Source organism: Aphelocoma coerulescens, chromosome 2, assembly GCF_041296385.1.
Source record: "Aphelocoma coerulescens isolate FSJ_1873_10779 chromosome 2, UR_Acoe_1.0, whole genome shotgun sequence".
Lineage (NCBI taxonomy): Eukaryota > Metazoa > Chordata > Aves > Passeriformes > Corvidae > Aphelocoma > Aphelocoma coerulescens.
In genome coordinates, this window is record NC_091015.1 from 112,900,627 (window position 1) to 112,927,993 (window position 27,367).

The 27,367-nt window shown below is 39.4% G+C and overlaps 1 protein-coding gene across 2 annotated transcripts; it reads right to left on the bottom strand.

The window, feature by feature from the left end:
* Positions 1-12,259: 12,259 nt before the first annotated feature.
* On the bottom strand, positions 12,260-27,363 carry RNMT (RNA guanine-7 methyltransferase). Of its 2 annotated transcripts, none has more exons than XM_069004373.1 (11): positions 27,290-27,363; positions 25,640-25,903; positions 23,299-23,431; positions 21,756-21,878; positions 20,616-20,731; positions 18,848-19,029; positions 18,109-18,273; positions 16,865-16,982; positions 15,106-15,207; positions 13,642-13,675; positions 12,260-12,398 (listed from the first exon to the last, which is right to left on the bottom strand). In XM_069004373.1, exons 2-11 carry the CDS (start codon positions 25,871-25,873, stop codon positions 12,361-12,363), a joined length of 1,245 nt encoding a protein of 414 aa, XP_068860474.1. In that variant the 5' UTR covers positions 25,874-25,903; positions 27,290-27,363; the 3' UTR covers positions 12,260-12,360. The 2 variants fall into 2 exon arrangements, with proteins under 2 accessions (XP_068860474.1, XP_068860475.1); XM_069004374.1 differs by lacking the exon at positions 27,290-27,363 and adding an exon at positions 26,698-27,011.
* Between the last annotated feature and the right edge of the window lie 4 nt (positions 27,364-27,367).

A 27,367-nucleotide genomic window follows, 5' to 3' on the forward strand; every position in this document is an offset into this window, starting at 1 on the left:
GTTGAGGTATCATCTGGTTTCTAGCAATGGCAAGGAAAGTTAGTGTTGAAATCAGCAAGGCAAGAGACAAACTGACTTCTGAAAGAGGACAGCTAACAGTATAAAATGAACTTTCCAAAGTGTATGTTTTTAGTTTGGAATCAGGCACAGTGCACCCAATTGGACATATCCAGGTTCTCCTGCATAGCAAAATAGGGGCAAGTTATAGAACATCATTGGAAAACTCCCTCTGACTGCAGTGGAGGTCACACTGAAGCTTGGTCTTCGTTTCATGTGGCTTTTCATCCCAGCAGCATGTGCTAGACAAAGGTCTTCAGCAAGTGTGAGGGAGCTCAAGCTTAAACAGGCTCACGAAGTTTGGGAAAAGTAAGTTGTTGACAGATGTCACACTTTCAGAACTAAAAATAAATTGACTTCTATTTTGGCATAGATCTACTGCAAAAATACCTACAGGCTTACAGGCTCTTTCCCTCAATAAAACTGTAGCTTGACTACAATTTTCCATGGTGCTGAGTACTAGGCACAACAGTGACACTGAGCACGATGCCTTGAGGTGGAAACCTAAAACACAGAGACTAGACAAGAATAAGAGAATAAAGGTAGGTATTTATTTGAAGGACCTTCAGAGGTACACTCTGGGCAGTCAAAAAGGCTACACCCAAGATGGAACCTGGGTCATGGGTTCTTCACACTTTTATAAGTTTGATTCATTTGTGTATCAGGGTTAATTCTCCAATTATTACCTCAGTTCATTATGTAATTACCCCAAGTTTGCCCCTCCTTCAGAGCTTTTTAGTTTACACGTTTTGGGGCCTGGTGTCCTTGGAGAGCAAACCTAGAGAGGTTTGTTATGTCTAAGCAGCATGAGAAAACAGCAGCAAACAGGCCACACGGAACTTTAGAGTTACATACTAGGCAGTACAGGATTTGAAAAATATAAAATTTAAAACCTAAGGTATCAAGGACATTTATTTCAGCTCCACACAACTCTCATGATTGTCACTACTTGGCATAGGAAATGCTGCCTTCGAGCCTGAGACTACAGAAAAAGTCACATACCAAATCCTGTTGCCTTCACTTCTGCCATTTAAAGATGTCTTGCCTAAGTAAGGGAGTGTCTTTCTGAGTACCAGCAAGCCTGCAGCCAGAGAAGACTGCCCTGTTGCAGTTACTCCACTTTTCAGTACCAAGCTGGAGATCTGTGTATAAGCTTCAGCTGCAGACAAAGTAACTCGTGCTCCCTGAAGCATCTCTCCTGGATTTATTTTTTCCCAAGTAAAGTAAAAATTATAAATACCTTAAGTCTTTCATTTAATAAAATGTTCATCAACTAAATAATGATTCATAATTCATAACAAAATGTCATTTAAAATTACTGCTCATTTCCTCTTTGCTTTTCTGGCCTCTGGAAACAAATGAAAGGACTTAAGAAAAGGATTGAAAATAAAATTTTGTGAAAGTATGAAATAAATTTTTGGTGACTTCATTTCTCCCTTTCCCACCCTGCTCCTGTTTCTGACTATCAACAGAGAACATGGTTTGCCAGCACTTTTTAATGCAAGGAAGGCTCTGGTCAAAGGCTACAACATTTGGGCTGAAGAATGGCTCTCTTGGCCTGGCTCTCTGTACAGACATTGTCCAAAGAACTAAGTCAGAAACCTATGGCCTTGGGAAAATGAGAACAATGACATGCTGCAACTATATTCCATGGAGAACTGGATCTGAGAGAAACTCATAGCAAAGTAAGAGGAAATTTTAGAGATGCTATCAGATCAGTACTGTATATGAATGCAATTGATGCATAGGAATAGGACAGAAAGACAAGAAGCAACCTGGACTTACCAATGAGACAGTAACACCTACAGGCAGCAAAAAAATGTTATGTTATAAAAACATGTTTCCTGCTTTATGGTGCAGGCAGAAAAAAATGTTATGTTATATGCATAAAAGCCAACAACCAGCAGTTAAAGCTGAATCAAATGTCTTTTGAGTGATTCTCTGACAGTGCTAAAACACTGCAGAGTAGCCCTGTTGCTTTCTACAAACTCGTTTCTGGCTAAATCAGTAATCTTGGCAGGAAAGCAGAAATATTTTTGTGTGCAACACCACACAGAGCCTTTGCTGAGTCACTTTTTTCTGTCTCTATCAGCATATCAATAGATACCAGAATTCAATTACTTATTCATGTAGTTGTATTAACTCAGGATTTCCCAGACTCCTGAGCTCTTGCTGGTGGTCTGTATGTCTACCCTGCATTCATTCTGCTGCCTGCCATACGTCATTTTACAAATTGGTATAATTGCCCAGCAGAGCATTGCCTGGCATGTCTCATTAGTATTCTTCAATTACAGCAGGACTGAATGGCATGTCATTTACTTGTAAAAACTATTCACTGTATAATACAAAAGTGATTATAAGCTGATCTCTAAGCTCTGGCTTCCACTTGGACCTGACATTTTTATAGACATCTATACCTCTTTCTGGTAGTTCATTACAACATATCCCCTTGACAAAGCTGTTGCCTGTTAATAAGCAATTTGTTCTAATTCTCTATCTCACACTTTATTAAGCATAGGTAAACAAGGAGCTGGGAAATTCTTTTATTGCTTATTTGACTAGTAAGTAAATGCTCATGCTAATTTGAGCTACTCTCTTAGTTCCTACTTTCTGATTCCAATGACTAAAAGGAAGTTTGTATTTCAGCTGGAGTTAGGTAAGTTTTGTAGTACAAATAGAAACTAACATGTTCTGCCTCAGTGTTGGCCCCTTTACCCGAGCTCTCTTGCTGTCCCTTCTCCTTGCAGAAAGTGATGGCAATGAAGTAACTAAAAAAAAAAAAAATACTCTTTTAGACTATACTCACTCTGCTCAACATAGTCTGAGTAAACCCATGGGATCAGGCTTCTCAAGGAGTCAGCCACGGAAGGGGTAAAATTTGGGGAAAGCAAGAAAAATGGGAGAATTAAAAACAAGGAAGGGATTTCTATAAGAATTTGGAGTCTGCTGAGGAGGCGTGTGGGAATCAGAGCTTCAAATCCAAATACTTAGAACTCCTCCTCTGTCCAGTTTTAGATTTCTAAAACTTCTGTATTACCTGCCATTTGTATAATCCTGTGCCAAGCCAGCCAGATAACAGAACAAAGTTTTGCCTCACAGCACAAGGCTAAGTTGCAGAAACTCTTATTGGTCTCAGTGACTGATCTTCAAGCAACCCTGTCACTGCTGTCTACATAAATGTCACCACCTCACTTGATCAAAGCAAATTGTGTTTTTAGATCTAACATGCTTAAGTCTAAAAAGAGTTTCAAGGTGACAGAAGTAAAACAAATATTTTACTGTGTAAGTGCAAAGTCGAGATTAGCCAGGTTGGTTTGTTACTGAAAGAAAGAAAAATGACTACATCCTCCTGGGAATAAATGGCATTTTCCATTTAGTCTGAGGAGAAATGTGGTTAGCCCCACCAGCTGAATACAGAAATCCAGACTAGGAATTAGTTTTTCTCCACCACAGTGAGTACAGCCATCTTTATACTGGACAAAGTGGGCAACATTAACACCCTCAATCAGGATTTGGCTTCATGCCCACATAGGAAGTTCAGCACACCAAATGGCTGAAAGGTGACCTTGTGAAAGATTCTTTTCTTCTTTTTCTTTTTTTCTTTGTAAGCCATACTTTAGTGTATAACTGCTAGATTGCATCTAGAAAAGGCAGCTGTTAGAAGAGAAAAGATGATAAGCAAAATCACAGATACTGTCTGGAGAGAAATGCATCTTCAAGAAGGGAGGAAAGATAATATTCACCTGATTTAAGATGTTAATCTAAAGGGAAAATTACTACTCAAAGCACAATGAGGTAATGTTCTCTGTGCCATTAACTGCCTCTGGCCTTGAATCTGCAAGCAGAATGTCATATTTTTCCCACTGTAGGCAATTTATGGAAAATTCCTTGCCTGCTAGACCAAGAAGGTTTACATTGCTTTGTAATGCATATTCCCATCAATACCTTATTTGTACTGGAGGATCCATGGTACTTTCCCACATGAATTAGATGCATTTCATAAATAGTAATTGATTACTTAAGGCAGTGGCCAGCAAAGACTGAAACTCATTTCAAGGAAAACAGGAAATGGGCACTGGTTTTTGTGCATTACAATTTGAAGGAACTCCTGCAAAGCTGGAAAATGCATTTTATTAATAAATGTTTTTCTCCCCAAAATATTCTCACTGTAAATGTCTTAGTTACAATAATTAAACTGATCAATTCACAAAGGAAACTTGAAAAACATTCTTTCAGCATAGCACTTGAAAGAAGAATAGGGAACAATGCAGAAAAAGGAAACACAAAAAATTTCGAAAGAAGAAATTCTTTTTTGCTGCTCTTCAGTTTATTGTAAGGTGTACTTCCCTATCCTGCACAAGCCATTTTTAGGGCAAAACCTAATGAAAATAGTTGCTGAGACAAAAAAGTTCTACAGCAGGCTCCAGCTATGACTCATGCACAGGTGCATAGACACTGGGGATGTTCTTCATCAGTGCACCTAAGTCATCTTTGAAGTTAGCTAAAATTGACAACAGCAACAATGACTAAAATTAAAAGTTGTACTACAAAAGTAATGTTAGAATAGAAGAAAACTGTTTAAGACACTGACTTCTTCTGTCAGGCTGGTTGTAGATGAAAGTCAGCTAAGACACCAACATTTTGGACAGTTTTTTAAAAGTGGCATTGCTATCAAACTCCATTGTTTTTCCTTGAGATTCCTAAATAATGCCACAAGAAGGACAAGTTACAGTGCTGCAGAATTAAAGGACTTCTACCAGCAGGACATTCTTCCCTCTCTTCTCTTCACTCCTTAGAAAAGAGGGGCACAAAAATGCTTGGCATATGAAAATACTGGAGGCAGTGGACAAATTGCACATTTCATTCCCATTTATCTCAGGAGCTGACAGAGACCTGTGAAAAGGAAAACACAAAACTTGCTCTTTTTGCATTTTTTTTAATACATGTCTAGTGATCAGTAAAACAGCAACCCCATCTTCATCAGCAGAATAATTTCAAAAAGCAATGGTAATTTTTAATTTGTATTTCCATATATCCCTATTACCCTTCCCCCTGTACTGCTGGAGGGGAAGAGGTAGAGAATTCAGGAGTGAAGTTGAGCCCAGGAAGAAGGAAAGCGTTGAAGTTATTTAAAGATTCAGTTTTGCTCATTATCTGACACTGATTTCATTGATAATAAATTCAGTTAACTTCCTCAAGTCAAGTCTGGTTTGCCCATGAGTAACTGGTGACTGATCTCTCCCTGCACTTACCTTGAACCATAAGCCTTTCCCTGCATTTTCTCTCCCCTGCCCAGCTGAGGAGGGGGGTGATAGCAAGGCTTTGGTGGGTACCTGGCATCCAGTCAGGATCAACTCACCACAAACATACAATAAAATCTTGCTGCTTTGCTTGAAATCCTTTAGCCTGGAGAAGAGAATGCTCCAGGGAGATATTATTAGGTCTTTCAGTACTTAAACAGGGCTTACAAAATAGGTGGAATGAGTTTTTTATCAGGGCCTGTAGTGAAAGGACAAGGTGTAACAGTTTTAAACTAAAAGAGGGTAGGTTTGAATTAGGTGTAAGGAAGAAATTTTTTACTGTGGGGGTGGTAAGGCACTGGAAAAGGTTGTCCAGAGAAGTTGTGGATGTCACATGTCTGGGAGTATTCAAGACCTGGCTGGATGGGGCTTTGAGCAACCTGGTCAAGTGGAAGGTGTCCCTGCCCACAGCAGGAAGGTTGGACTAGGTGATCTTTATTGGTCCCTTCTAACATGAACCGATCTATGTATCTATGAAATAGCCAAAATATTCTCACAGAATTAAAACATCAATTCATCTTTATTCAGGCACAAAATCATAGTACTAGTGAAGGCAATGTCCATCCAGGAAGGGCAACATAGAAAAACATCATCTTCTGATTTAAGGACTGGTCTTCAGAGGATAATCCATTCTTCCACCTGTCTGTAAAGCATCAAACATGCAAGTGTTATCACACCACAAGCTAGTGATACAACTCACAAGCAAAAAAAACATATTTAATTTAATAATTGAGAGGCATTTAGGGCAGCTTAGGACTGTCTTCTCAAGTTGTGCTACATTTTGTATAAACCTTACCTCAAACGGGCATTAGAGGTTCCGTGGTTTTGCCTACAAGCCTCCTGTGGACTCAGACTCTTGGTAGCCAGCCCAGATCCCCCAGTTTGTACGAGATCCAACAGTACACCATTTTACTGAAGGTGCAGGGTGCCCTACACACTCGTACAGCAGCCCATTTCTTCCTTGAGGCTGTTGTTAAGAGGATGCAGTGATTTGCTTCTAGCTGAAGAAATACTTAATTAAATCTTTTATAAATTATACAAGAAAGCCAACAATTTCCAACCCTGTAATTATTGTTATTTGTTCAGCTCACAGCTCTTTTATAAAGAAGCAGGCTTCAGTTCCAGCTGTCTGTTGCAGAGATGTACACTGCAGGTGTCAAAGTGAACTAAAGAAAGAAAAGGACTACTTGAACCAAAGAATTCAGAATAATTCTGTTACCAGAAGATTACCGCTCCACAGAGAAGTTTCCTTGGACTATAAAAATTAAGAGACTCAAAAGCTGCATTTTATATATAAACAAAGACTTTCTTTGTGCTTATTTTTTCATGTACTTTTTTGTAGTTTAAAACCTACAAAGACTAGCCATGTGTCTAAAGTCAGAACAATTCCATCGCTGTCCAGTTAGAAGTGACTGCAAACTGAGAAGGAAGCTGTTACTAGTTGGGAGCTAGTAAGTCACCAGCTGAGTAGTCTTATTCCAAGACTGTGAAAGAGCCATAAAAGTGAAGAGCAAAGTGAGAAAGGACTCCAGTAATGTCAACCTTGTTACTCTAAATCCCATGGTGATGTTCATGCCACTACTAAGAGCAGTAAGTTTCTAGTTTAATCACAGTTAGTGATTAAAGCAGACTGTCAGAAACACAGCTTCAGTGAATTCATACAGGAGAGACCAACCCTTATGAAGCTGCCCATGGAAACAATATGGCCTATGAACTAAAATAGTATCCTTTCCTCAGGCTTAAACTAATAACAGCACAGATCAGTCGGGCCTTAAATGTTCAAACACCTTATCCTGCAAATGGACCTCATTTGCTGAAAGACACATTAACCCAAATAAAAAGACAGCAATGCTGAGAAGCAACTTTAATGAAATGAAGAAAGGATGACAGCTTCCATTAAAATGGCATTGGAAAACCTTCCAAACATAGCAAAGCCTAATTGATCAAGCTAACTTTGTTCTGCCTTACATCTGTTCTCTAAGTAGCAGAAACATTGAAGGCAGTACATAAATTTACGATGCGGTATGCTGTAAGGGAGGTTAGGGAAAGCCATTTCACCAGGACTAGGACATCCATGTAAATGAAGCTGCAAAAATCTGAACTGTACTAACAGTTGTTAGTTCGGTACATGGCATTCATAATGTCATCAGCACAAGGATTTCAGGCTCTTTTCTTTAAATCTCAAGTGAGGCTTCTTGTTCGAAAACCGCTGCAACGCTTGTCTTCGTCTTTTGGTACCTAAACAACCTGATTTTTGCACTTGAAACGCCTGAAAAATCGGGACACTTGTTTGCATTGACAAGTAACAATATAGATGTCCATTTCCTCACTTCCATATAGACAGAGGTTCTAATTTGTGGTGTACAAGGAACACTAGGGACTGAGATTACAAGATTACTATTAATCCTGCTTGATATTAGATATTAGATATAATCCTGCTGCCTCTAGAAGCATTATTACTTTGGCAATAAGTGGATTGCAAAAGTGGATTTATTATTAGCCCCTTGATTACCCTACAGATGTTTTAAACTTGTTGCTCACCAGCTTAATGTTCCCAAAATTAACAGTTTTCAAAGTCTTTAAAAATGCAGTTTAGCAATTAGAACACAGCATATAATTACTTTTCCATAAAAATAGATATTATACAAGTGAGCACTTTATTAAATAGACTGTGACTCAAAAGGAAAACACTCATAGTCAAAGGACTGAGATGTTCATTATGTAAATCAAACTACTCAAGTGTTGTAACAAGAGAACATGTGAGATTTGCAGCAGACATGAAGGATGGGATGCCATCCAGAGGAATCTGGAGAAGCTTGAGAAGTGGGCCCATGAGAAGCTCATGAAATTCAAGACCCAGTGCAAGGTCCTGCATCTGGGTCAGGATAAGCCCCAGTATCAATACAGACTGGGAGATGAACAAATCGAGAGCAGCCCTGCCAAGAAGGACTTAGGGATTCTGCTGGATGAGGGGTTCGGCATGAGCCAGCAATGTGCGCTTGGAGCCCAGAAAGCCAGTTGTGTCCTGGGATGCATCCAAACTGGTGTGGCCAGCAAGGCAAGGGAGGGGATTCTGTCCCTCTGCTCTGCTCTGGTGAGACCCCACCTGGAGTGCTGCATCCAGCTCTGGGATTCCCAGCACAGGAAGGACATGGACCTGTTGGAGTGAGTCCAGAGGAGAGCCACCAAGTTGACCACAGGGATGAAGAACCTCTCCTATGAGGAAAGGCTGAGAGAATTGGGATTGTTCAGCCTGGAAAAGAGGCTTTGGTGTGACCTCAGAGCAGCCTTCCAGTACCCAAAAGAAGCCTACAAGAAGGATGGAGAGGACTTTTTACAAGGGCATGTAGTGACATAACAAGGGGAAATGCCTTCAAACTGAGAGCAGATTTGAATTAGGTATTAGGAAGATATTCTTTACTTTGAGGGTGATGAGACACTGGAACAGGCTGCCCAAAGCATTTGTGGATGCCTCATCCCTGGAAGTGTTCAAGGCCACTTTGGATGGAGGTCTAAACAACCTGTTCTAGTGAAAGGTGTCCCTGCCCAGAGCAGGGGGGTTAGAACTAGATGATTTTTAAGGTCCCTTCCAACCCAAACCATTCTCTAAGTCTAGCTTCTTAAGTCAATCAAATACCTTTCACCAGGCAACACACTTCCTTAGGCATTTGCTTGAAACTTAAGCATGAAACACAGCACCTGCTTAAGTGTTTTGCAGCAATTTCTACCACGCTGGTGTGTAAGTCACAAAAACAAACTTCTACAAATACAGCACTGATATAACAGTAACATACAGAAGCACAACACATTTCCTCCACAAATACAATATCTCATTTCATTGGTTTTGCTGTAAGGTTGCAGAACACCTAAACAAGGAACAATTACCTCTTCTTTAATACAGGATTTTCATACACACACTTTCATGGCAAACTGAGGTGTTTCCTGTGGCAAGGAATCTACTCAACCTAAGCACAAAACAGTTTTCCAGCTCTGCTGGCTCCCCCCCAGCAACTACATGCTGAACCACTCAGTTCCACCACAGTTCTCAACTGTTTGCCATCATGGAAGAAACTAGAGGAAAAGGTTACATGTTTTCTAGCTCCTATTCCCAACTCATACATCTCACCACCTAACTGAGGGAGGACAAAATGACCCACAAAGTTCAGTTGCCATTTCTGATTTCCTTTATTGTGTAAAGTGAATTTGAAAATTGAACCATTTAATTGGTGCAGCACCAGGTATCACTTCCTCCATCCTTTCTTAATTCAGGGGATTATCAAAACTCCGTCCATTGCAAAAAAATCATCCAGCTCAGCTGACCTTAGCACTCCCCCATCTTCAAATTCTCATCGGCAGTCCTGAGAACCTAAATGCTCTGTTCACCTTTAATTGCTTTTCTAAAGTCACCCAGTTCTACTGGGAAGACATGTATTTATCAGGAAATATTGTAGGGCTATGATCTGGATGGGATCATGGAGAAATGGTGAGATGACCTGCATGACTGGAGAGCTGCAATGAAGAGATTGGATTCATCACATGGAAGTTGTGCTTAACCAACAGTACAAACTTCTGTGAGAAAATAAATGTCTGGCTTGATAGATGATGGAAAAGCAGTAGATAGTCTATTTTGATGTCAGAAAGGGTTTTTAACACCATCTTGGATGCAGAGGGAGGGGGCATTGCAAACTGGCTGAGTAGGCAATCCCAGAGAGAGGTGATCAGTGAAACAAAGTCTAGTTGGACGTCACCAACAGTGTATGCCACGAGTTGATACTGGGTCCAATTGCATTCAAAATCCTGGAAGATCTCTCGTACAAGGAAAGGCTGGGAGAGCTGGAGCCTGGAGAAGGCTCAGGGCAGTAATCTTACCAATGCATACAAATACCCAAAGGGAGCTTGTAAAGACAGGGCCAGGGTCTTTTCTGTGTGCCCAGTGACAGGGAAAGAGGCAATGGGCACACACTGAAACACAGGAAGCTCCCTCTGAACATAAGGAAGCATTTACTGTGAGAGTGACCAAGCACTGGCACAGGTTGCCCAATGAGATTGTGGAGTCCCCACTGTTGGAGCAGTTCAAAAGCTGCCTGAACAAGGTCCTGGGAACCAGCTCTGGGTGAACATGCTTGAGCAGAGGTGGGGGTTGGACCAAATGAGCTCCAGAGGTCCCTTCCAAACTCAACCATTATGTGATTATGTGACTGATATGTTAAGATCCACTTAAAAGAGGAAAGACACTCCACTGTATTCCCTCTTTTTATTATTATTTCTTCCAAAAATAGCATAACAATGTATTTTCGAATGAAATTTGATACAAGAAATCTAACAAAACTAGCCTTGACACACACAAATCTCAAAGAAACATTTCAGCACTTCTGAAGTGTCATCATTTTTAGCTAGTTCATGAGTACTAATTCTAGCAGACGAGAACATCTTGTTTTCATTTTAGCAGCAGACCTGATAGATTCTACTGCTTCAGTGAAGTTTACAGGTGTTCTTCTAGTCAATAAAAAAAATAGGAGTCATGGAGAAAAGACTATGACCTATTTATAGGGGGAAAGCAATACAACTACAAACTCATAAAATTTGAACATTTAAGTCTTAACAGAAATGTCCTCTTCTAGGTTTACTATACCTTTTCAAAATATTCATGTACCATCATCATTTCATCTCTATGTAAAATCTATTAGCCAACAGCAGCCATCAGCTATTGCTAGCCCAAGAATGGAGAGAAAAAACATGAAATATTTAGGCCTTCTCAGTAATGAGTGGCTACAAGCATGTGGAAAGTTGAGCAAACACCATCCCAGAAATCCCTAAGCCAGCTCTAAGAGACTAACAAGCAGTTATGATGGTAGTTAGGCACAGTTCTGCATATTGGTATCATTTGATTACATTCCCAAACAATATTTGACTCTAATTTGGGGATTGTTACCCATAGGTACCAGAGTGTGTATGCACATACACAGCCCTCTCTTCCAGAGGGAACTGCTGGTATCCTCAAATGTTACCCAGGCTCCCCTTTTGGTTTATGACCCATGACATGACCATGTTTTTAATGCCTTAAGACTGCAGTGAGGTCCCCATCACCACCAACAGCTCATCCTATTGCTGAGCCCATTTGGAATTTTATGAAACAAGAAAGAAAGGCATCCTCAGATCTGTCTAATAAGTTTCAAGAAACACTAAAACTATTGAAAAGTCAGGAGAGTCTTTAATACAATAAAAAATATTCAGTAATCGAAATTAAGCAGCTGCTAACGATTACTGCATAGCCATATTTGGAAAACAAAGCAGAGACTCAAAACATTAGAAATGGAGTACTTTTAGAGCAGTTTTGTACAGAACAAACTCATTTAATCTTGAAAGCACCATGAAGTGACACTACATATCAGCAAGCAGGAAAAACAAGAACATTGTGGGATTTTACCATGTAAACTACACCATGAACACCACTAAGGTAGATTTACACTGCAGGCTTGAGCACAGCACAGAGGTTCTCAAACTGACTCAGGTATTCTTTGCTCTGCATGCAATGTAGACATACCCTCTATGTCTGAATAGATCTTGTTATGAATTAACTGAGCTCTGCAGAACAGTATTTAGGCCCTCATTCTGCATTAGTGAAGTCAACAGTCATTCTTCCATCAACTTCAGAAAGTGCAGGGTCAGGCTCATAATCACAAGCATACTTCCACTAACAAAACATTTGTTTCTAACAAAGTTGTGTCAGTTCAAACACAGGTTTTGAGACCATGCAGATTGCTTACAAATGCTTAAAAAGACTGGTTCAGAATCTTTCTTATATATACACACACAAGTCCATCTGTCACAGACAGGCAATGTAATTCTGAATCATGAGCTTGCTCTAGTTTTTGGTAGTGTCCTGCACACGTCTGATAATTAAAAAATAAAAAATAAAAAAATAGTTGCCACAATGGATTTCTGATCATTCCAACTTGCACATGGATATGATCTCTTCTTGCTGCATCCAGTATGTGAAGTTTTACGGTTGCTTCTCAAATGCAAATACCAAGTAAATACCTAAAAAAGAAAATGGGAGTATTTAAAGTTTCAGCCTTCTTGGTGACTCAATTAAGTTTTCAAAATGTAACCAGTTTGATATTATGCCCAAACAACCTGTTAGCAGATTATTGAAATTACAAAAGATTTTACGATTTTCCAGTGAGCAACTCTAGCATTCTACTCCAGCATAGTTTTACATGTTTTCAGAAACGTGAATGAAATTCATAAATTACTGTGCCATTCTACATGTAATGAACATTCACTAGTGCATAAAAAGCCACATGCAAGTTAAGTTTAAAGACTCCTTCACACATGCAGTAATGGACAATCAGGGTTGAAATTATAAACTTCATTTTTATTTGAATAGTGAATGAACTCCTGATACTTATTACCAATTTTGCTCTTTTAAATTTTGATGGACAAAGAAGAAATTACAACATTTTTTCAGTCCAGAACAGTTCTATTAATGGATACTCATACAGTCCACACAGCACCCTTGGAAAACTCTTAGCTGGCATATAATCAATACCAGATGTTCCTGTGCTCCATACCAGACAGGTATGTTAAACCAGTTACTTGAGATCATGGGTCTAATTAAACATTTATGGATTTCCACTTTAATTCAATGTTTATTTTAATGAATGAGGTGCATAGCTACTGGCAAATTTTTCAAGACAAGCTTATCAGACATTCCTCAGCAACAATGCAAAGTTCCATGTAAGGAACAAGATGTGATTAGCCTCTTCTCAGAAGCTCAATTCTCCAAATGTTTCTGGAAAAAGAGACTACTTTGGAAACACAGTAACCACTGAACTTTTAAAGGTATAAAGCTTTTTTTAGGTATAAAAAGGTATAAAATAGTATAAAAAGCCCCTCTCAGATAATTGAGATAGTACTTCTAGATTGCTGGAATTGATGTCTACATTATAATTCATACATTCAAAAATTAGATCATAATTTAAGAAAGCAGAGTGAAGATGTTTCTCACCTGTGAAGTAAACAGCTTTTTTTTTTTAAACTACTAACACAACCAGGATAATGGCCTGCAAAAATGCAAATCCTGGTTGGCTACACTTAGGCATTTCCCTCCCAATTTCTTGAGATGTGCACACTACATAATCTACACACAGACATTTGAATTGCACAAAAAACAACATCTTATTATATTCAAAATCTGGATTTTCTTCCATGACTAACAGGCTATTTTATACACTTTCCAAAGCAGTCATTCAGGCAATATGTTTTCAAAACCATTACTTACTTGTTGCTTCCCATTCAGATTTACTCAAGGTTCCCTAGAAGGGGACAAAAAAACCCACAGTTTCAACAAAAATACGGAAACAGTAAAACACTGATTTAACTCCATCTTTCACTGACCAACATCTAACCACCCACACCAACTGGCTATTTAGGGGCAAGAAAGCATTACTTTAAACCACAGGCACTTAAAACTTCACTAACTATGATGGTAGGGAATTGGAAGACCCAGATAATGGAACACACCTAAATGAAACAGGTACAGAAGAATGGGCCAAGTCTCCAGGTCTGGATGCCTCTGCAATGCAGAGCATGCCTGGGTCCATCAGCACACCCCAGTGTGACCTGACCTGGCTCCAGCTGCTGTTCAGATCAAGATGCCCAACACTTGTGCAGAAGTCAAGAAAAGGCACCATAGTGAAGAAAAGGCCCTACACCATTGTGCTGCCACCTTCCTCAGGAACACTGCCTGCCTCCACCCAGCAACACCCCACAGCCCACAGAAACTCTATTTGCAAGAGACTAATTCTCAGCCTCACTCACGTATTCTGGAAAAACAGCCTGCTTTCCAGCCTAGGAAACTCCCAGCTCAGGTGATTAGATGAAAGCAGGGCAAGGAAAAAGCTGTTGCCATCTACCCCACCAATTAAGAAACATAAGGCGGCAACAACAACAAGCTGATTTTCTGCTCTGCCCATTCCATCCCCTTCCAAGGAGTCCTCACTGGGGCCATGATTTAGTCCATATGCTACCCACCAACCAAACCTGACCAAACGGTTCACCTTTTAAAACAGCACTTGGCAACAGAGGTCTGACTTGGACATTCTCATGTTCTTATGTCTATTTCTTAAAACAAGCATTTTCTTTTAAAATTTTTAGATTTCAAGTGTGGAGAGTAGGTTTCTTTTCCCTCTTGATTTATATATACAGTAAGAGGACTACACCTTCAAGAATTCAGAATGTAAACAGTAGATGAATCAATGATTAAAAGAAAAACCCAAACAACAGAACCAAGTGGAAAAACTTCAAGCTGACCACCCTCATGCTGTATTGATGAAAATGAAAAGAATGATTTCAAATATATACAGTATTATGAAGAAAGCTTTGAACTCTTCCATCAGAGGATTGGAAGTAACACTTTAAATCAGCAGTGTGAAGATTTGGAAACATAAGATTCCTCAAACTAAGAACAGGTAGAAAGAACAGCTGTCAAGTAAGATGGAAAAAACATCCTTTCCCTTCTGTATTATTACACATTTCTTAACAGCTACCAAATTAAGTGAATTCAGTTCTTTGAGTATGGGATATAGATTAGATGAACCTCTCAGCCCTGCAGCTCTACAACTTTTCACATGCAAAGAGAGACTCATGCCAACTTCAGCTGAAATGAAGAAGGCACCACAGTTTGAAATATCAGGACCTCAATTTTAAGACACCATTTGCTCTAGTGAAGTATGAAGGAACTTACCAGTGGTAATTTTGCCTTGCCATCTTTGATAAACTCTTTTGCATGCTCATAATCATCGGGTTTATCAGAAACAAGCCTGGAATCACCAAGTGTAGAATATGGCTGGAGAACATAGAAAAAAAATCATTGAGTAGTGAGACACAATTATCACATCAAGGGTTTGCCACAACACAGTCCAGGACAGAGGTCACTAATTCTTAAGAGGATTTTAAATTTAGGTCTATCCTTTACAGCACCCTCAGGAACAGGTTTGATGTTCCCTACATACCAGAAAATCTGACACCCCAGATTTATAAATTTTTATCCTTATGTCTCTAAAGCAGGGGAAACAGAATAACTATAAACACTCTCCTTCATGTACAGCTCATTATGAGCATTGCACAGATATACCTTCTTTTAGAACAGCAACCAAACAAACCAGTATCTCTTCAGCAGAAGTACTAAAAAATGGGCAACTAGAGTTTCAAGCCGAACAATTAAAATGCTTCAAGAGCACACAAGCTGTAACACAAGTATGCAATATATTCTTCAAAACTAAGATATACTTATTAAGGATCCCAGCTACTAATGATCTGTATGTAACAATTCAATCCTCAGTTGTTAAGTGGCCACTACCTTAGGACAACTCTCATTTTCCTAAGAAGGAAGATGGTAAGTCAAAGGCTGTGTCTCTGTGCTACTGCCGGTGTGAGCCCATACACAGCACCATCACTTTTAGAGTCAGCGAGGGCAGTCAAACTGCAGCCCACGTGACTCAGCCGAGTAAGTCACAGATACTTGACTTGGTTAAGTGCTGAAGGATTCTACTGTTTGAGGGAGGAGGGAGGCACAGAGAACTTCGGGTAAAACCAAAGCCTCAGAGGTGGCATGGAAAAGCTTCTCTGAAGCTGCTAAAGTTATCCAGGGTAAAAGCCTGAGGATAAAAAAAAATGTAAAAACATTGGGCAAAACCATAAGCTCAGTTACAGTTAAGTGCCATTTTCTTCTACAAACACAGCCTGTCCTTTTATTCCTACAAAGATTCCTTTATGTCTTTTTGCTCAATATTTCTTGTGCAAAGATCCAGCTTTCAGTCTCTGCTGAGGAAGAAATGGATTACAGTCACCACTATCTGACACTTGGCATGATTCTTGGGCTCCTGTTTCCTACTTCACATGAATGAAAATTTGCCTCAAAATTGAAATATTATCTTCAAAACTTGAATCATCTATTGGGTGGGACCTGTGCTGGACGAAGGGAAGAGTGTGAGGAGGAAGGAGGGGCAAAGTGTTACAGACTGCCCACAATCCCCATTCCCCTGCAGAGGAAGGGAGAGGAGGTCAGGAGCGAACAAGTGAAGCTGAGCCTGGGAACAAGCAGTGGTTGGGACAAAGATGGTTTTAGTTTGCATGCGTTTCTCATCTTTCTACTACTTTTTTTCAATAAATTAAATTAACCTTCTCCAGGTTCAGTCTGTTTTGTCTGTGACAGTAATTGCTAAGCAATCTCCTTGAATTTTATCTTGACCCACAAGTTTTCTTTCCTATTTTCTCCCCCCATCTTGTTGGGAAGAGGGAACAGGAGAGCAGGTCAGTGGGTGTCTGGCAGCCAGTCACGGTCAACAAACCAGAGTCACACTTTCAGCCCCAGGAACTAAATATTTTCTATTAGTAGCCCTTAATTAATTGCAAAATGTTCACAAAGGGAATTTCAATTATTGCACAAAAATTAACAAGACGTAAAATGCTATTAAAATTAAACAAGTCAACTCCAAATTTACCTCCAAGGCCTGCATTCTCCTTAACAGCATTTTATGCTCCTCGTTCTTGATTTTTTCTTCATAGAATTCCCGAAATGTCATTTTGTAGACTAATTTCATACCATGCTTCTTTGCCATTCTGTCAAAATAACAAGCTTAATTATGGAAGCTGCAAAATTGTTGTAGCTTTATTTTCAAAGGAACGACTTTAAGCCACAGTGACATCTTATGGTGTTCACTAGGATTACACGTTTTTTTGATTTTTTTTCTTAGTAAAGATATTTAGATGAAAAAAGCTGCAGTACCACCACAAACTGCACTTTTTAAAAAAAATTAAGACAACAAAAATCTACACAGAAGTAATTTACAAACATTTTAATAGAAAAAGTCTCTTCTCCCAAAACATAGAAGTTCCATGTGAACTTCCAGACAGACTACACTTTTCCCTGCAGTATCTATCATGTCAGATACTATAAATATATTTAGAGAACTTCTTTCTATTGTATTTAGTGCCTTACATCTCAATTATATGTAGACACTGTGGACATGCAACACTGAAGTTACAGCTGTCAGTGACAGATGCTGTTATTTTTCACAGACAACTACAAACGAAGTTCTTGAACAGACTCAACAGGAAAGCTTAACACTGTTTAATCATACTGAGCTTGAATGGCAGGAAAATACCCAGTATGGAAACATTTGTCTGTACCTCAGGATACAGCTGGGAAAAGCAAATCTGAGGTCACACAGAGAGAACAGCAAAATGCATGCTTACAGGTGAAGACCATATAGAGGAAAAAAAAATTAGACACAGCAAAAATCCTACGAACATCTAAAGAAAGGTGGAGAAGACAAGAAGGAGGTACTATGATGAAGAAGATATGCAACAAAGCTTGCTGAAAGACTAGAAAAGGGGGAGAAAGAAACCCCTCAAAAGGTTACAATTAGAGAAGAAAAAGCTGACAGTTCTAAAGGTTTGCTGACAGATCCAACATATCAGATACAGATGTTCTCTCGTGAGACACAGTTTAAGTTCTCACAGCTTCTGATCAGAGCACCTTCAACAGAGTCCAATGGACAGGTTATAGCTGTGGATGGAAATGCAAGAAACCTCTGAAGCAACAACAAAAATTCAGAACTGAAAAATACAGTAAGAAAGACAAAACGTAATTTTCTGCAAGCATTATGCAGTGACACATAAACTAAACAAACGTTTATTATGTTCTACAGCTTTCACTGTATCATGAATTTAGAAGTTAACTTACTCTTCCAGTAATGGAAAGTAAACCAAAAACTCAGGGACATCAACCACTTCTTCCAAGTGGAAATCATACTTGCAGCCAAATAAGGGATAGTCTCCCTTCTTTTCAAATTTTACGTTGTACACATCATTCCCAAATGAATTTGTTTCTGAAGCTTCGAGTCTCTTTCTATAAAATGAGATATAAACAAACATTTACTGACCAGTATTTAACAGGCAGAGAAAACTACACATAAGAGGCCTGAAAGTGTTTCTCCCAGTAATACTCAGTGATTTCTCTGGTTTCCCACTTCCCATATCTAATACAGCAATGAAACGAAGCAGCATACTGGATTTTAACAGTTTATCACTCCTATACAACATACCAAGGACTAAATGGACCTAGAAGATGAACTTTTAGTCCAGACACATGGACAATCTACATTGACAAAACAGGCTTCTTGAAGAAACAGCCACAAAACTCTGACAGTTTTTCCCCAGGCTGTGGCCATTTTGCCACTATTTAAGTCACAACAGAGGGCTGAAGTGTATGAAGATCTATATACCAGAAGAGCCATGAGGACAAGAGACAAGGGTTAGTATTGATTTACCTGTTTGAATCAAGTTCATGAGTGAGATTTTTTTTGACTAGAATCCAAAACTGTTGCAAAAAATTTGCTTTTGTTTGCACAGCACTGCAAGAACATCTATCACTTAACAATGCTCTTCTTTTTGGAACACTAATAGGACACAGAAGTACTTACACAAGTTCAAAGCTATTTGGAGTTGTGCCAATGAAATAACCTCCAGGAGAGAGGTTCCCACAAGCATTTTTGAGCATCATGTCAGCCTGCTCATACGTCTCAAATGAATAGTGGTAAACAAATTGACAACTGCAAATGTCAAAGCGCATATCTGGATCGCTGTACTTGGAAGACAAGAGATCCTGCAACAGATAAAAAGAAACAAAAACTACAGAAACAAGCACGATTCACTTAAATCTTCTAACAAATGCACTACTTCCATAATTCTTTGAATTCTCTGAAGTTTCTCCTTTCAGCCCCCGCTCCTTTGCAAGTTCAACAAAGACAAGATGAAAAAGGTAAGAGTATGAAAAAACTCTCCTGCACAGAAAACCATACACAACATTTAAAAACAACAAGAATACACACACATTTCAAAGTTCTAATGTCCTCAAATTCTTTTCAGTAACACTGCTACACCTGAAAGACTGAAACCCAAGGCTAGGTACCTTAATGGTTTCCAGAAGTACTTTATTGCTGGAGTTTTATCACTGGCCACAGTTTAGCCAGAAAAAAATACTGTAGAAAAATGAATTTCAGTTTACTAAGTCTCTGTAACGAGAACTTACCCATTAAACATGCACTTGAGAGAAGGGGTTGTTTTAAATATGGTAGTTTTCCCTGCCCAACGAGTTGTATTTGTCTGTATTCTCACCCATGTTCATCACCAATGTACTCCTCCCCATCCCAGACCAACTAACTAAAATCTGAAGAACTTGGAGCCCTTGAACTTTGTCAGGTTAAAGCTTGCTTTGACCCTGTACTCAGCAGACACAGAGAAAGACATAGAAAAATGAGAAACAGAGGTGGGAAGAATTAGACAAGCTGTGAGAATCCGATTTTTCAGGATATATAACATTCATGATAGAGATCCAAAGTCAGGGAAATTAACTTTTGTGTGCAAGGATAGACAGAACAAAGCATGCAACAGAAAATATGGATGCATCTAAGACTGAGCTGTAATAGCAACGTGAAAATAATCCCTTTCTTTCCTGGCCAAGTCTCTCTTCTCTCTCTCTCCCCCGACTGTAAGTTTGAGTTGAGAGAGAGGCCGTGAACCTGCAACAGGCTATTTCTCCAAAGAAGGAAAGGCAACCAAGAATTCAAGGAAACAACCTTTTACTCAAGGCTGAGAACAGATTCAGCTTATCCACAGATATGAGGATATGAGGTTCTGCCTCTCAGCCTCCATCAGCAGGGCACTCTCAGCCTGCCCTTCTAGGAAGCAAAAGCAGTTCTGGTTACAAGACTGTCTCCTAAGCCTCAGCCATGCATTCACCACTGCCTCCAGATAGTTTAAGAAACCTGCTCTACCACACAAGTTTTAAAGGTACAAATTATAGTAACCAAAACGCCACTAGAAAGAAAAAAATTAAAATAAAGTGTACAAGTCAAACCAGAAAACGTTCCTTATTTATTCCAGCATTCACTGAGACAGTTTTCCACACCTCATGCTGTCTCACAGAACTCCAAAGTTAAACAATCATTCCATTCCCCTTGTCAAGTAAAAGCCAGTGAAAGCACCAGATTTATTATCTGGAAAAGACATTCAGGCTTCAGGAATGCTACACTATACAACAGCAGCAAAATGCACCTTCTGCTAATCCCTGTGGCTGATTCTCCTGGTAGTACAATAATCCAACCTTAAAAGTACATATACCCCAAATGTTACAGCACTACCATAAAGGGCGTTAAATCTCCAAAATATTGCAAAGCATATGAACTGTACCTTGCTACTATCTGCTTGTATGAATTCTGCATCAAAAATACGTTCATTATACCGACATCGGGATTTCATTTCTTCATAGCGGTGCTTGCACTGCTGCACAGAAATGTCAGCAATGTCTAGATATGGAAACATAATAAAAATAATAAGTAAAATTTTTTTAAGTGTGAAAACTGCTCCCCAGACAAGAAAACTGAAATGAATACTGGAACACAGAAGGTACAATATGGCAGGATAAAAAACTGATCTTCCGTTCTGTTAAAACAACGCAGCTCCCTGGGATTCTTCATATTCTTAAAAATATAAAAGATGTTGAAATGCAATTATTTCTGATATGTCACATCATGGGAATTTTTTTAAATTCTAAGACTGTTTCTTTCTCAGTCATCAAGTTTCTGACAATATGAAATAAATTTACCTGAGAACTTTGTAAGTAATGAATTAAGTGTATTTGAGTACTACCCACTGAATAATGCAAGAAAGAACCGTAAAATGTGAAGTACCCAAAATAATTCCCTCTGAAATAATTTTAGTATTTAATTAAATTTAGAGTTAAGTAATACTTCCTCTGATTATCCTTGGGATACTTTTTGAGAAAAGGGAAGATGTATCTTCCTCCCAACATCTAAGCCAATTATTCAAATGAGATTTTTTTCACCATCCTTCAACTCTTCCCCCTTTCTGAGTATAAAAATCTTTAGTTGATTGTAACACCCAAGACCATTTTTTGTCACAACATTGGGGGGTTTATTTGGTTTTTTAAATGCAACTCTTCTGTATGTGCTTCAGAACAATTAAAAATACTACAAGAGATTAGATGTGGGAGAAAAGACTTAAAATACAAAACGTCAGTCTTTTCCCCAGGGCCACATTTTGCCTAAGGCAACCTGTGGCAATGGTGGTTTTCTTTATTTAGGAGTTGAACTGAAAGCTAAATACACAGAAAACCAGTGATTCTTATATTTCTTCTGGCAATCAAGTTGTATTTTCAGGTTAAAAGACAAAATACAATTTTTTGCACAAAAGGTGCTCATTACATTCTTTGACTTAGTGGAAAAAAAGAAATAATAAAATACTGGAAATGTGCTTGGTTTCCCATAAAAACTGATGTACTTTCCCTAGAAAGTTATCATGTCTTCTTACCAGTACAGACGAGTTTTTTAATTCTGCCTTTTTTCCATTTCAGTAAGTCTCCACCTTTTCCACATCCTAGATCCAAAACAGTTATATCACTCTTCTTCTGTCGTACCCGGTCTATAAATTCACCTAGAGAAATAAAAACAGGGAGCATATATACACATCTCTGCATTTCATTTGTATTGCACATAAAAGCCTAAAGAACCAAAAAGGTTTGGAATTTTAAAACATCTCAGACCTTACTTTGCCTGTAAGTTTTCTTAATATTACAAACTTACTCTTTTTTTTTTTTCCTAGAAGGATAAAAGGAACCACAAACTTTTAAAACTGCATGTAACTTGACTGAAGCTCTGAACTATTTCCCTGGCTAAGGCAAAAGTGCACATGGCTAAACAGTCCTGTACATGAGGAGGGAAACAGGGTTCCCTTTCATTAGCATGATAATGAAGGCAGAAGTTATTTGAAAGTATGAGAAAGCCTTTTCCAGAACGTAAAACCCAATTAAATGCATCAGCCACAACATCTCCTCCCCGTCACCTTACAAAAATGCATAATGTTTTCCACTCACTCTCCCAGGCCTTGCAATAACAGTAGCTTTGCTGTCTTTCTACCCTACATACACCAAGTACATTTTTTCTTCTCTCTGCACCCTGTCTAGATTCTCTCTGCTCTGACTGACGTTGGCGTATTATGTAAAACATATCAGCATGCTAGCAACTTTTCTTCACAGTAGGTGACATGAAATATGTTTTGATACAACTGCTATAAAGCCACACTGCTGAAATTCTTTATGACAGAAAGGCTTCAACACAGGCTTCAGGAACAGCTTTATAGAAATCTAAATATTGCTTTTAACTGCTCTGATACAACACAACAAAAAGCAGCATGCTAACACAAATGGTGCCAACATCTCCTGGCACAGATCCCTCTTCATGAACCTGTGGGGCTGTGCTGATGATTCTTTTCTTTGTTGGCAGATATCTGATGGTTTTGTTTCCTCAATTTGGAATTAATTTGTGGAACAGCAGACTTTGCCTTTTAATAAAAACCTGCTGATGCTTAAAAGAACTACATCCTTTAGCTTTCCATCTTTTAAACTGCTGACTATGGGTAATATAGAAAATATTTATGTGTTCAAGCTTCCTGCAGAATTGCTTAACCAGGATCTGAGCACAGACTGCTTTGGGAAAATGCCTAAGAAATTATTTGAGATAGATTGAGCTGTTCTTGTTTGAATCTAAGAACACTTAGATTCTTTATGATTTAAAGCTGTGTTTTTCTCTTTAAAAATGTCATGGAGAACAGTTTCCAGTATGAACTTTTTAAATCTTTAAAACCTAAGCATATGCTTGGCACTCCAACAATACAAAACACTGGTGCAGAGATTTGAATTAAATATAAACATAAGACATTTTATTGCAGTTGAAAAACTTACTATGTATTATGAGACAAAGTGTCACATGCAACATCAAAAAACAGAAAAGTACCTTTTGATACAAAAACTAGTTACATTTTAATCATGTCTGAGCAAGCAGTTAAGGAAGCTTACCAATGAGGACACTCTTTGTCCAATTATTAAAGTTTCGGAGGTAGAATATGCGAGACTGGCTCCGTTTGTCCAACCCAACTTCTTGAAGTTCATTATAATGTGCAGCTACTGCTTGCCCGTGGCCAATCACACGCTGCAGGAAGGAAATCACACCACAGAAGGAACAGACTCAAACAGGGAATTCTTTTTATTACTTGTCCATTTAATCAAAAGACACATGTGGTCACTTCAAGGATTTAAGAAAGCAAACAAGCAACACTATGAAGAGCACCATCATTATAAAGAGATTTCCCATATCTATCCTGATACTGATGTCAGTACTTCAATTATCAGATCAACACTCACAAATTTAATCCCCTTTGAAGTTGATTCAAGCAATTTTTGGATGACAGATATTGCCCAGCATCTTTCCTTCAGAGAAATACTTAACGTTCAGTTCTCTAATACTCTCACCACTCTCAAAGAACACATTTCATTTCTCTTAAGCATAGGACAGAAGAAGAGGATGTTCCTTCTCAAGGAACTTTCAGCCTCTTCAAGGAGCCTGTTTCAGAAATTCAGTGTTTTCATCTGACAGAAGTGTATAAACTGCCAGTTTAACCAAAATGCCAGCTAGCTGATGTCACATAAAGGCCCAAGTGGACAACCCCACTGCCAGAGCTTTAAACAGACCATGGTAAAGGAATGAGAGGAATCCAACATATTCCATCTAATACTTAAGAGTTACCTGTAGAAATGTCTCTGATTTAGCCTTAACTCAAAATACTCCAAGAGATTTCTCTGCAGCCTTAGCTTTAAGTACTACAAGACATTTCTGTCCCCTGTTACACAGAGAAGCAGTCTAGATCCAGATATTATGCTCCCAACATTTCTTCACCTTGAAAATAATCTTCAACTATGTACATGAAGTGAAAATAAATTGTAAATAAAATCCAAAGTGACAGAACACAGACAACCAACATGAATTCTGTGAGGTACAAAAGTACTTGAAATCACAGTACTAACCAGAATTAAGCCATTAAAAGCATTCCCAGCAGTTCACTACAGAAGTCAATATCCCTGCATCTCACTATTCAAATAGCAGTCCCTCAAGGGAAAAGAAGGTTTGGCTGATACATGTGAAATATGTGAATTCTTCAGTGTTTCATACACTTTTGGTAACATTCAGAATGAACACAGACTTACTTGTCTGAAATCTCTATAACCTCATCATCTGTTTATCACCACCCTGGGCTGACTGATACTAACAAATATTTTGACCACTTCTATTCTTTTTCAGGGTAAGCACAGATGGCTCTCTGAATGGCCACTGAAGGTGACAGAAGCTAGAACAGCTGACTCAGGCAAGTGTGGGGGACATACTCATACAAACCATTAACACATCTCAGCTGCAAAAAGCCATCAGCAACAACATCTAGAGGCTCGCAGCTATGTTCAATCATCTCTCTACACCCTTAAGCTACACGAACCCAGTGTGGTTCTTGTTCATCTAAGCCTCACCCCACCTTATTAAAAAGAGGAAAGGGTTAATAGTGTTTTTACCACAACAAAGGGAACCCTTTATTTTGCCAGACTGCTAAGCCATATATTAACATCCTGGGACAATTCTGGGCAGAGAAAGAAAACATTAGGTCAAAGATATTTTCAAATTATACTTAAACATCCGCAAAAGGATGAACTGGACTGGTATTAAAGCATCAGTTTCTACAAGCTCATACATAATAAAGGACAGCACCATGTAAAACATTACCCTTTTCAACCTCCCAGGTGGGCATATAAGAGGACATATATTTTCTGCTACTATTGTAGTCTTAAAAAAAAAACCAAACCACCTGTAAGTCTTTCACTACTTCGCTTTGCCAACAAATCATACTGAACTTCTATCACAGAGGATGCAGTCTGTAGAGTTTTGTAAACTATACAATACCTTACCAAGGAAATGAAAGGACAAAATTACCTTATGGAAGAACTTCCCAAGCACAGGTAACTACACTAACACACAGATAAACAACATACATGAGACCTGAGTTCAAGATATTGGACTTGGACTAATGCCAGTAAACCTTACACTACACTACCAGATTGCTACCACATGGATGATGGAACAACAGTATTAGAATTGGACTAACTATGTGCTGAGATTATCATTCTAATTACCAGTCCTCTTTCTCCTCTGTGAAGCCCAACATCACTTGTGCACCTGTTATTTCCCTAGGAAATATTTTGATATTTGGTGTTTTGTGCTGGCTCACACATGTCTAGCATAAATATTTTTAATCTTTTCTTGAGCTGAGGCTTCGAAACAAGGATTTGAAAACGGCTCAAAATAAATGATACTCACTACTTTCTTAGAAGGTTCATCTTCAGAATCTAAATTCTTCCTCTGTGCTCTGCCATCCTGATCACCACTATCAACCTCTTTTTCATTTTCAGTGGACTGCTCTGTACCTGAAGCAGAACTATTGCCTTCACACCCAAGACCTGAAGCTGACTCTAAAGCATGAGGTGTTTTCTCTGCTTCTTCATCCAAACTCTTCTCTACTTCCTCTTCTTCTGTCTTGGTTACATCAGCCATTTTGACTGGTCCACTGATTAGAATGGAAATCTATAGAGGGAAAAGAAACAAACCACCAATGATTTTCAGCACTGAATTTCATTTACTCGTGGTTATGACCATGACTTTCAAACATAACATTGGCATTTCACCCCAGGCAACATACAGACTTCAAATTTGGCCACCTATTTAATAAAGACAGCACAATAAAATATGTGGAACTTAAAAGTAATCATTAAATAGGATCAAATTAAGACAAATTGTTACTTTTCATTTTAGTCTTTCCTATGTATCTTTATTGATTCAACTTCGACATGTTACTGTTTTTTAAACTGTAATCTCCCTCTTTCCCTCCCCATAAAAGGTAACCTACAAATCACTCTATGTTTAGAAACACAGACAGGTTCTCTCAAATTAATAAACTTGTTATTTAAACTGATATGCTTTGAAATTGATGTCTTCAAATAAAATATCAAGATGGGTTTTTATGAGCAAATTTTCTTATCTGTTGTGGATTTTCCAGTTTGCCAAGAATATCCACTATATTTAGAGCTTAACTAAGGTGTGGAATATTCAGCTGCACCTGCATTTCCACACCTGCACTTCACAAATATCTACACAGGCTGCAGGACGGGAAACTACTGCCACAAAGCTCGTTTGGTCTCCAGCACAACCCAGCTTTCTTTACACCACCAGTGGGAAGCAGGGCATGTACGTTTTAATAAGCCACGGGAGAGAGCAATTTGGCAACTCCTTTTCTGAAACAGTGGTGTAAATCAGCAAAAAAAAAAAAAAAAAAAACCATACTCAAAAATCCTGTTCAAGTCCACCGTATCCAGGCTCACCTCCTAATGCGGGCCAGATCACATCCACTGAGCGGGCCACTACACAGAGACATCAGAGCAGCTTTCCTCAAAACAAATGGCCTCAAAATACGACTTATAAAAATAATTCTTCCACTACGACGCAGCACCTGACTTGGCTTGCGAAGCAGAAGCAGCAGCCTCTTCCTTACCCTCACCCAGCTATTCCAAGCAGATGTTGTGAAGGCCTACATTGTGAAACGGTACGACTTTCATAACTAGCGATGGCAACCAAGTGCCCAGAGGGAGCTGCAGCTCCTTCAGCCGGAGAGCTCAAAGCGCCTGGAGTGATGGGGGAATGAGCCCGCCGGCCTCGGGACGCGCCCGCCGGCCCCTTCCTTCCTTCCCTCCCTCCTTCCTTCCTTCCCTCCCTCCCGCCGTGACGCGGCTGGGAGGCCTCAGGGCCTGCTCTCCCGTTAACCGGGCGGCAGCGCCCGTCGCTTCTTTGCGGCCCCCCCGGCCCCGTCGCCCAGCGAGGCCGAGGGCCCCGGGCGCCCCCGCCGCCACCGGCCCGTCCGGGGGCAGGGAGGGAGGCAGGGAGGGCGGCCCAGCGCTGACCCGGCCCGGCACTCACCCGGCTCAGCGCTCCGCCATCCCTGTTTGCGGAAGTGACGGATCCCACAGCGGGCGTCACGTCCTGGGGATGGAGCGC